The sequence below is a fragment of the Pinus tabuliformis genome, chromosome 7, assembly GCF_031772625.1.
Source record: "Pinus tabuliformis cultivar Carrire ecotype Pingquan chromosome 7, CPIR1, whole genome shotgun sequence".
NCBI classification, from domain to species: Eukaryota; Viridiplantae; Streptophyta; class Pinopsida; order Pinales; family Pinaceae; genus Pinus; species Pinus tabuliformis.
Window position 1 is genome coordinate 1,839,653,441 of NC_142293.1, and position 11,832 is coordinate 1,839,665,272.

The 11,832-nt window shown below is 36.6% G+C and overlaps 2 protein-coding genes and 1 pseudogene across 2 annotated transcripts; all 3 read right to left on the reverse strand.

Moving 5' to 3' along the window:
• Nucleotides 1–254: 254 nt before the first annotated feature.
• Nucleotides 255–1,069, reverse strand: LOC149255778 (uncharacterized). Its single transcript, XM_089457306.1, has 2 exons — nucleotides 975–1,069; nucleotides 255–863 (listed from the first exon to the last, which is right to left on the reverse strand). Exon 2 carries the CDS (start codon nucleotides 848–850, stop codon nucleotides 302–304), a length of 549 nt encoding a protein of 182 aa, XP_089313432.1. The 5' UTR covers nucleotides 851–863; nucleotides 975–1,069; the 3' UTR covers nucleotides 255–301.
• Nucleotides 1,070–4,148: 3,079 nt separating this feature from the next.
• LOC149255779 (putative pectinesterase/pectinesterase inhibitor 51) lies at nucleotides 4,149–8,595 on the reverse strand (annotated as a pseudogene).
• Nucleotides 8,596–9,475: 880 nt separating this feature from the next.
• On the reverse strand, nucleotides 9,476–11,227 carry LOC149255780 (fibrillin protein 5 homolog). The gene is made up of 4 exons (XM_089455135.1): nucleotides 11,169–11,227; nucleotides 10,930–11,062; nucleotides 10,682–10,780; nucleotides 9,476–10,149 (listed from the first exon to the last, which is right to left on the reverse strand). The coding sequence occupies exons 1-4, from the start codon at nucleotides 11,225–11,227 to the stop codon at nucleotides 9,922–9,924; spliced, it is 519 nt and encodes a 172-aa protein (XP_089311261.1). The 3' UTR covers nucleotides 9,476–9,921.
• Nucleotides 11,228–11,832: the final 605 nt, after the last annotated feature.

The window sequence follows — 11,832 nt, forward strand, 5'->3', positions numbered from 1 at the left end:
AAAGAAGAAAGGAGCCAGCGAGGTTTTACAATTATACGGATCCAAGCTTTTAAAAACACAGATAGAAAGGTAAATACATAGTTTACCGAGGATAGCAACCTCGACATATACAGTTTGATATCAGGGAAGTTGAAACAAACCTAAATCTTTGTATTTATAAAAATTATAGAGAGAGAGAGAGTATAGATGAACATGAGAAACCTAAACTCTTAAGAGAGAAAAAGGAGTGTGATAACAAGGTAGCATGGGCAGACCGAAGATGTAGATAGATTTTGGAAATATTTCAAAATATGATAATATGCTAAAGCAGACGCGTACAGGAGAGGATGAGGAAAACAGAAAATGCAATAAACATGATAAGAAAAGCAACTCTTTGTGCAGCCCACCAGCAATTTGTTGCTTCCTGAAATACGGTCCTACTTCCATAGGTGGAGAAGATGCGGATCCTCCAGTTTTGAAGAAACATCTCTACTAGTAGATCGCGTCGTTCTTGGAGTTGTCTCCCAGTCTTCAGCTGGCCCAACTGCTGGACGAGATACTGAAGATAAATTGCAGTCATCGCTGTAGAGGTGAGACCGGACAGAATGAGCGGACACCACCTCCAAATCTCGCGACCCTCGTCTGTTTGCTGTGGCGCAGAAAAGACGGTGGTGAGTAGCGCTGCTTGAACGGCGACGTAGAGATACAGCAACTTGATGATGTACATAGTATAGTTGACGCAGGCGGCTTCTAACTGTGACATCCGCCCTTCCAAAGACCACAGGATGGTAAGTATGTCAGCCGGGACGCCGTGGCTGTGGGCATGGAGAACAGCTATGGGAAGTCGCTGATTATAAGCATCCTCTTCCATTTCTGTGATTGCACTGTATCAAAATTGAATTTAGATGTCACAGGTTTGCAAAGTAAGGAGGCGTGCAATTAAGGGAAGGCTAAAAAGTAAATATAGAGATGAATGTAATCAGATAAATAACAACCAAAGACAAAAACGCCTCGCGAAACTTCAATATCTACTTTAACGTCCAGACTTCTCACAAAACTTCAGTATCTACACTGCAGTTCAATATTTTTTTCAATGTCCAGACTTCAATGTCGGATAAATTCACTGAGTCGCGTTATTTATAGGCCCTGGCTCCCCTGGCCAGACACTATCGGGGAAACTTCGACCAATCTTCCTGGAAGTTTGGTGGAGAGTATGAACGGAAAGTGTTTTGTCTTCACTATCGCTCCTCATTGGAGAGTATCAACGGAAAGTGTTTTGTCTTCACTGTCGCTCCTCATGGGAGAGTAAAGTGTTTTGCCTTCACTATCGCTCCTCATTGGATTTCTGGAATCCAACCGACATTGGAGAGGAAAGTGTTTTGTCAAATAATTGAACTTTATCAACCGCCACCGTGAATAAATGTTTTGTCTTTCACCATCGGTCATCGCTCATCGCTCATTGGAAAATGTTTTGTCTTTCACTATCGCTCACGGAAAATGTTTTGTCTTTCACTATCGCCCATCGCTCATCGGAAAATGTTTTGTCTTCACTATCGCTCCTCATTGGATTTCTGGAATCCAACCGACATTGATAAAGTCAAATAATTGAACTTCACCATGTGAGTCAGATTCCCAAATATTTAAGCAATCCAACAGGGCGACAATTTTTTTTTTTTTTTTTTTTCCGAAGGTGGTAAAACCTATCAACTCAGGTGTCAAACCAACAGTGTGGACAGCCATCTCTGGCTACTATCCGCGAATGCTGGGTTTGACTCATCACTGTTAAATAGGAAAACCACGCCACCTGGCATAACCCTGCTGGTGGTCCGTAATCGGGAGCATATTAAAAATTAAAATTAAAATTAAAATTAAATTAAAATTATTTTTAAAAATTATTTAAATTTTAAAAAATTATAGAAATTTTAATATATTTAAAATTTTAATTTGCATTTTTATTAAAAATTAGAAAATTTTGTTTTAGTTATAATGTTATATAAATATTATGGTTTATCTTTTAGATATTTTAATTCTAAAAAATCATGAAAGATAAAACAAATAAAATCATGAAAGATAAAACATATATATATATATATATATAAATATATATAGAAACTAAAAGTTTAATATAATAATTATATTATTAGTTTAAAAATATTTTTTAAAGTTAAATTAGTTTTATTGTTTCTAATAAATTGAATGTTGAATGTGCACTTGCAATTTTAAAATTTATAATTATAATAATTTTGGTTTTATAAAATTAAAATTTTAATGTTGATTCAATATAAATAAATATTAATTGTTATTATTATATGGGGTATTTTTTATGTAACTATTATTTATATTAAATATGATTTTGTATTTTATAACTAGCATTTGCACCACATGTTGCAAAAGAAACGCCGTAAGGCAATGATATGAAAAACAATAGCATAGAAGAGAGAAGTCAAAATTTTATGCAAATGACATAAGAAACAACAGCATAGAAGAAAGAAGTCAAAATTTTATGCAATTTTGTTTCTTTACCGGTGTTTATTTTTTATCATCAACAAATGGCCAATTCGAGGCAATGCTAATCTACATTTTTGACAAAGAAAAATCAATAAAAGTCAAAAACAATTATGGATCTAGAATTGAATCTCGACACAGAGGTGTGCCTTACTGTCTAGCATGTATGAGTGGATATCACAATGAGATTTTTCAGAACATTATATACCTTAGTGTCAGACAAGGGATGAACAAAGAGGAATCCCAGATAAAATGGAGACTTCTGGCTTGTTTTAAGTTTGATACATTATAAGTGCTACATGCTTTTTCCAACCCTAGCGTTGCTTCTGATCCTAAAAGAATTCCACAATGTTCTGATTTTTATTGAGAGCTGAGAAAGTGTTAAAACATGTGTACAAACTCATAACGTTAAAGAGGAGTATACTATAAATATAAGATTTATCCCACGTGTCTATCTAGTCCTGTCAGCAAATCTAAAATAACTTATCTTACCATTGGTTTAGGAGCCTATAATACAATTAGATGGATATAAACTCAATTACATCTTAGAAATCATGGGAAGACAATCATATGGATGGAAATGATAAACATACATAAAGTTGAAAAAAGTGAATGCATCATTGCTTGTGTGCAGCATAAGGACACCCACAGGGAGATATATTTTGAATAACGTCACTCCTTGGAAAAATCAAAGAGAGTGTATGCAAATTGTCACACAGAATAAGCCATGACGTTGTCGAGAATAACATGCTGTTAAAAATTAAGTACCTTATTCTTCAAATGATCAAAGTATTATCCAAACTTATATTGTTCTAGAATCTATTAGTTCCAACGATGTTTAAATTATTCTTCATTGTGGTTGTCTTTTTATTTCTGGTGTTAATAATAGTTTGTATCTTATACCAGGAAGGTCAAACTTTTATAACTTTCTAGGTCCGGTTTTTATTTCAAGCCTTTTAAAAGTCTTTTGGTTAGTTTAAAAAGTATGCTGTAATGTTGTCGTACAGTACTCTATTAACAGAAAGCTGACCGATAGACTGGTTTTTGCTTCTGTTCACCAAATCGCTCTGCACTTACACTCAGCCTGTATAAGTTGCATGTTTTTTTTTATATTAAGAACATATTGAGAACTTGAATGATATCTACTTAAAACTTGAGAGTCAATATTATGTTTGGTGGTTCAATAAATCCCTGTAATTTTCATTCAACCAATTTTCGTGATTTAAAAAAAAAAACAACAACAAATACAGACACCCAAACCTTTAGAGTTCATAACATTTTTCCAAAAGTTTTATCCCATGCTTCAAACATAACTGCGGGAGGATTCGCCCAATCACAAAACAGTGCTGCGTTGAAACTTTCCCAGTAACAAAACAGCTTTCCTCTGCACCAGGTACAAAATTATTCTGCCATTTTGGTCATCAATGTCGATCAAAATAGTGCAGTAAAAATTGCAGACAAGTACAAATAACATTTTCCTCCAATGAAAAGCAAGTGGCTCCTTCATAGCAGATTGAAATTGCAATACTCCAAAGACAGATGAAACAATGATAGAAGGAAACAATGTGGCTCATGGATTTTTGGGTTGCAACTGTCTGAGAATTTTTAGTCCCATTGCTTCCCGTTGAATTCTTCACCATCATCAGGGAACAACAACAGTGTAGAAGAAAATCACGCATTAGAAGATTGCATAGTAACCAACCTTTGTTTTTGGATTAATTGATTGTATGTGGCAGCCATTCGTCTCCCTGTATAAAGTTTCCAACAGTATACATTCCTACATTTCTCTCAGGTATCTGATTAGACCATGGCGTTCTTCCAGAAACCTTAGCCCCCGGCCCATAATTCTGGTATTCCCCATAGTAAAGCGTGTTAAGAGCAAAGTCCTCTATCCACGGCATCCATCCCTCAGGGCTAATGGCCTCTCCCAAATATGAATTTATGCAGATTGCTCTGGAGTACATCTTCCATGGCCGACCCAAATAGCCTTTGTAAATTTTTGGGTTGGCATAGTAAGCCCTCATATATTCTTCAGTTCCATTGATAGTGCAGTTATGGAAAACAAATCCTGTGGGCTCGGCTGGTTCTGTTCGACCCTGTGCAGTGACAGGATCTGATGATCCTTTGTCTGAGTTTATTTGACGAGGACGCAGCAGAATGAGACAGTTTTCAAAGATGGCTGCCGAGTCTCCAAATATGAAGTCAACAGTGCCTTCTATTCTGCAGTTTCTATAGAACTGACGAAGAATATGAGTGTACAATGTATCCTGGTGGCCAAGAAAGGCACAGTTGTAGAAGGCAGAGTGATCACTATCTACTCTTAGGGCTACCGCTTGTTGACTACCTGGCCCTGCTGCATTTTCGAATGTTATTTCCCGTGCTAAGAAGCCATCAGCATTTACAGCTGCAATTGTGAAAACAAATAAATTAGCAATCCTCAACATCTAAAACAAGATTTAGTGGGATCGAGGAATATGGATTGATTGAATTTTCCTTTGATAAGAGTTCAAAACCAAAGAACGATGGTAATTGTAAGTATTAAATTCCGTCTTTGTTTAGAAATAGCATACACATATTTATCTAGTTATCAGAATAAACAGAGGATCCGATTTTAGCATATGCCCATTGAAATTTCTCAAACTTACAAACCCCAATGCATGTTGAAAGACATTACACCTATCATATGAAAGGGTTCCAAATATCTTATTCTTAAAATGTAAAACCATAATTAATTTTTTTGCTGCTTTAATAGGATGAAAGAAGTGCAGAATCTACAAAAATAAATGTTATTGCTCTCTTCTTTTCAGCAACCTACAATCTGAAGAAAAGCATTATTGCTTCCCTTGCAAATGACGGATTGCATTCCAAGCACTGCTGGATTTTGATTGTTTCCTTCTCCTCTCATTTGTATTTTGTTGATGCTTTCTAGATCAGCATTCCTTTGCAAGGGAATTAATCTGGGTTGAACTCGAGTAGAAAATTTCTCTCTCATTAATTGGATGGTCATTTTCACAATTGATTGTCTCCAAAGAAGTCTTGTCAGCCAAATCTCTACCTTTCCTCAGGCTTTTAAGTTTAACCAGCATGCAGGCCCTCAGTGTTGTGGTTTGGCATTTTTATCCAGTAGTTCTTAGCAACATGGCAGAAAGGGCACACTTTATGTCCATGCAGAAGGAATTGGAAGCAATGGTAGTGGATTCCTTGGCCACAGAATTGAACAAGCGTTTAAAGCCCTTTGGGTTCTGCAAGAAGACCCATAAAAATCTGCAAATGTATCAAAGAGAATTGCTTCCTAGATCATACTTGTACAATAAGTGATCATAGTAGAAGGTCATTTGATTGTGAAACCGTTGTGGGATTCAATCCAAGTGACCTGAATTTACTGTAGATAGACGTCCTCTTTGATATCCATGTTTATCTCCATTCAGGGGCTAGGATGTCACTAGGGCATCTAGAGAATAGCTAAAAGGAGGGAGGCACTCTTTGAAGAAAAGCATTATTGCTTCCCTTGCAAATGACGGATTGCATTCCAAGCACTGCTGGATTTTGATTGTTTCCTTCTCCTCTCATTTGTATTTTGTTGATGCTTTCTAGATCAGCATTCCTTTGCAAGGGAATTAATCTGGGTTGAACTCAAGTAGAAAATTTCTCTCTCATTAATTGGATGGTCATTTTCACAATTGATTGTCTCCAAAGAAGTCTTGTCAGCCAAATCTCTACCTTTCCTCAGGCTTTTAAGTTTAACCAGCATGCAGGCCCTCAGTGTTGTGGTTTGGCATTTTTATCCAGTAGTTCTTAGCAACATGGCAGAAAGGGCACACTTTATGTCCATGCAGAAGGAATTGGAAGCAATGGTAGTGGATTCCTTGGCCACAGAATTGAACAAGCGTTTAAAGCCCTTTGGGTTCTGCAAGAAGACCCATAAAAATATGCAAATGTATCAAAGAGAATTGCTTCCTAGATCATACTTGTACAATAAGTGATCATAGTAGAAGGTCATTTGATTGTGAAACCGTTGTGGGATTCAATCCAAGTGACCTGAATTTACTGTAGATAGACGTCCTCTTTGATATCCATGTTTATCTCCATTCAGGGGCTAGGATGTCACTAGGGCATCTAGAGAATAGCTAAAAGGAGGGAGGCACTCTTTGAAGAACTGAAGACGCCTTTAAAAAAACAACACATTCGCTAGACAAAGGGGCCTGTGGAGGCAATCTAAAAAAGGCAAAGGGCCAGATAGGAGTTTCCCGTGAAGAAAGAAGACAAGTCCAAAAATGCTCTCAAGGAAAAAGGGATGAATGCCAAACTGTTTGTACAATGGGTTATGGAACTGTTTGTTTATGCTAAATCATACACTGTAGCATGAGGAATTGGACTGTCTCAGCCTGCGCGCAGTCAGGTGGTAACGAGGTAGGCCCCAAGATTTCAACACCATATAGTACTATAGGTCTGTTAATTGTGTCAAAAAATGCATCTCAGAAGAGATGTCCTGAAAATGCATATGGAAGTATTGTCGGTCAAGCATGGAGAGAGACCTATAACCCTTTCTAAGTTTGGGTTGAAAGACATGGCTTAAGCTAAACCTAAGGGCTATGGATCAGATCCCATAGATGTATAAGCAATGGTAATCTCCACCTCGCTTCCTTTGAAGAAGAAGTGGAAGTTTGTTAGGGTGCTCTTGGATATTTAAATCACAACCTCAGTTTCACTAAGGTTCACCACCATCATTCTATGACCATCACATTGGCAGGGGCATCAAGCTATCTCTGAATGTCCCTAGGGGAGGAGGCTAAAAGGATCAGATCCTCTCCAAATAAGAATAAGGTAAACAAAACATGGTGTAAAACGTAAACATCTCCCTTGTGGAAGTACTCGCTCGGTTATGCTCTAACCCATTAATGTATATCCCATGGAATTTCATGAAAGCAACTATGAGACACTCAAAGATGCCAATTTCACGTAGTCTCCAGAACGATAATTCCCTTGGAACAGAGTCCAAAAGCCTTCTGAAAATCCACAAAGCAACAAGACTTTAGATGAGGGACGTCAGCTTCCTTGATAATAGCACACAGGCTAAAAATGTGGTCACTAGTTTCATAATCTCTTCTAAGACTTGGTTGCCCCATAGCTTTGAATTTGTTCCTCTCTAGATGTTGAGAAAGCCACACGTTCACGCCCATAACATAGAGTTCGACAAAGGCACGCCCAATCATAATATTCCTGTAATTATTTCTATCAGAAATATCCTTCAATTGGAAGATGGGGTGGATGATATTTTGAGACCATGAAGAGGGAAAGCCAATGCAAATTCAACTTGCAGACCTTACTCATCTACTTCTTTGCTGGTGCTCAAGATCCTAACAGCTCTTTTAATGTCTCTTGGGGTGAATTAGTGACAAAAGGTGAGAGAGGAGAGAATATGGACTAAGGTTGACCCGAAAAATCACAGAGGGATGTGGTCCGCAAGAACCATGTGTAATGATCAAAACATGTTGGAAGAGCAGATTTTCCAATTTCAATTCAAGGCATCTCAAATCTGCCAGGAACCACACCATGATCAAACACAATAACAAAACCAAACTCAGGCAAAGAAATAAATTCCAACTTAATATGAAGAGGAAGAGGAACAATGATGAGCATTACCAACAGTTGCAGAGCCATATGTACTTGGAACACCAGGCAGGGATGGCACACGCATAGACCCCGTGATCACAGTCTTCCCCATGCCATCCATCACCCACAAACATAAGATTAGTTTTACTGGGAGGAACCCTAACAATCTCCTTATACACCCCAACCTTTATATGTATCACGAATCTCCGCTCAGATTTATCCGGTGCACTGTTCACCGCCTGTTGAATACTCATAGAGGATTCATCCTTGGACACAGTCACATCGGGAACCAATTTATCAACCTCTAATACATCCCAAATTTGATTATAATGATGGTAATAATCTGCAGTACTAGAGGAATTGGATGATCTCTCTGTTTTTGGAGGCCTCCATAGGACCATATTCTGTCCGTATGTATCCAGAGCATCTACCATGCTAAGGGCATTGCTGGTCAAGCTCATGACTGTAAGAACAGGTTACGTTACACAGCGGCTGCTCAGCGAGATTTGAAGCAGCAAAAAAACCCATTGTTTGATTATGTATAATAAATTAAATATAATCAAAACAATGTAGTGACTTACAGTTCTGCCATCTTAACCTGGTTGGAGTGTTCAGAAGTTTTCTTCGCGCAAGGATAGTAATCGACGGATTTCAAGGGGCAGGCCTGCCTCCCCTGATTCAACCACTCTGTCAAAGCGTTATCTGTCCTGGGGATCTCCATCTCTGTCCCTTCCCCAGCTCAGCCGCAATGCTTGTCTCCCCCGATGCAACTAACGAATCTTCCAGTGGAGTAAATACGCAGAGGAAAAATACGAAGACTGGCAAGAACAGCGAGCCTGAAACCAAATCCAGAGCGAGGGCAAGCGTTTGATCTGAGGTACAAACCCTGCTGCCCGGATGAAACTATTCGATGAAACGCCCAAACCGTTTGGGCAACCCCGATCAACGGCTGAAATGGTTGCAATCGTCTAACATATAATCCTGTGGCTTACAAGATGACAGGTAGGCAGAGAGGGGAGTTGATCTCAGAGGGAAACGCCTTACGGCGTAATTAATATAAAATGAATAAATTATATATATTTTATAAAACTTAGTTTTAACTTGTTATATTTAATTTAAATATAATTTTACTTGAATTTTATATTTTACAACTTGGCCACATGTTCACTTGTTCCACCTTTCAATTATCCAATCTGATGATGCGAGTTTGATGATAGAATAATTGCGATCATAGATTCAGAGCAGGGTGACAACCATCACAGCATTTTGAGAAGCCCTGAAGTGGAAATTTCGTGCAGGTTATTTACCTGACTTCAAGTCCACTGAAACCAGGTAACTGTATTTACTTTTTCAGTCTATTCAAATGATTGCTATAGAATTAAAGAACAAAATATATTATTGTGGCCCTTTAAATCAATTATAGAACACATTGTACAATTTAACTAAATAATCTCTAAGAGTCATCAGCCTAGGAATATCTTTTTTGACAATGATATTCTCTGAGCTTGATGCAGTCAGCCAACCAAGCTCTCATAAATTACATTTCTCTGCATCATTTTTTTTGACAGCTAAGAACTTGCAAACCTTACCCAGATATCTTTTCTCCTGCCACTCGTTCAAGGAGAAAGACATTACCTTTGTCATCCCTACCAATCCTAGTAATATTGTCAACATATCTTTCCCCACATTAAGGACCATCATTCATGTGACCAAAATCACTTTTAACTATTGCACACTTTCAAAATTAAAATCAAACTGCAGCCAATTCAATATTTTCACAGAGAAAGAGAAAGAAGTCCTCTAATTATCCTAGGAAACATATGGTCAAGGATACGTTATTTCCAACCAGCCTTGGGGATTGAAAATGCTGAGAAGTATATCATAGTTCTTTCGGAACAAATTTAGTAACTGCAAATCACAAACAGCAAAGACATTTGCAACCTCACAACCGAAAATTCCATGCCAAATCTTGTTAACAACCTGTATTTCTGAAACAAAGTAGCCTACCGTTTCAGGGGCAATGGCTGATCTTTCAAACTGGATGTCAACGCGCTGGTTGGAAAGAAGGGCAGGATTAGTTTAAATACTTATGCAAGATTGAGAAACTGAACAATGTTGACTATAAATTTTGAATGAATCAAATCAAGGAATAGGAAAAGACATGAAACAACAAATTGAATTTGATCTTGAGCTGGTGAAATTCAGCCCTCAACCTTAATTCCATGTTCATTAGGCACCTGAGTTTTCCCTATGATTTCGGAAATATCAGAGCACACCTTTTGATTCTATTCAAGAACATAAACTAATGCATATTGTAATAAGTTTTCCACAATGGCTCAATAGATATCAAAGTGTAAATTTTGATTCTATTCAAGAACATGGACTATTCCATATCATACTCAGTTTCTCCCAATCGTTTGGAATATATCAGAGTGAACATTTTGACTTATTCAAGAACATGGACTAATCCATTATAAAATCAGTTTCTCAACATTAATTGGAAGACCTCAATGTGCACATTTTGATTCTATTCAAGAATGTAGACTAATCCATATTACAATCAGTAAGGGTTAGGGTTTGGAACCTTAGGGCTTGCAATCTTGAAGGAAGCCTCAATAGTTAGCTCTCCTGTGAGCATGCCCAAGCCGGCAACACTGAAGCCAATGGTGTTTACTGCTTTTCCCTACATTCAGAGGATTAAGATTTCAAAACCCATATGGGTCCCTACAGAAATCAAAGCCATGAACACCCAAGCTTTTCTGATATGATTTTGAATTTAGAATAAAAGACAAGCAATTCATGAATGAATGACAAACTGGATAGCAGAGCCACCTCTTTTGTATTGATAGTCTGCACAAACTCCCCCAGAGCAATAAAGTCCCGGAGACCTAGCTTTGTCCGTTTAGAGCCCAGGATTGTTATTGTACTGTATAGAAGCTTCCACCGGCCTTCGACCTGGTAGAAACTTCACATTAGGGCATCCATGGTATCCTATCCATGCCCAAATCTAATTAGAACATGGGATCCCAAATCTTGAAATGGAATAATAGCGCTAATTTCCACATGTTCACATGTTCACTATCGCCCATCGCTCATCGGAAAATGTTTTGTCTTCACTATCGCTCCTCATTGGATTTCTGGAATCCAACCGACATTGATAAAGTCAAATAATTGAACTTCACCATGTGAGTCAGATTCCCAAATATTTAAGAAATCCAACAGGGCGACATTATATTTTAATTTAAATTAAAATTATTTTTAAAAATTATTTAAATTTTAAAAAATTATAGAAATTTTAATATATTTAAAATTTTAATTTGCATTTTTATTAAAAATTAGAAAATTTTGTTTTAGTTATAATGTTATATAAATATTATGGTTTATCTTTTAGATATTTTAATTCTAAAAAATCATGAAAGATAAAACAAATAAAATCATGAAAGATAAAACAAATATATATATATAAATATATATAGAAACTAAAAGTTTAATATAATAATTATATTATTAGTTTAAAAATATTTTTTAAAGTTAAATTAGTTTTATTGTTTCTAATAAATTGAATGTTGAATGTGCACTTGCAATTTTAAAATTTATAATTATAATAATTTTGGTTTTATAAAATTAAAATTTTAATGTTGATTCAATATAAATAAATATTAATTGTTATTATTATATGGGGTATTTTTTATGTAACTATTATTTATATTAAATATGATTTTGTATTTTATAAAT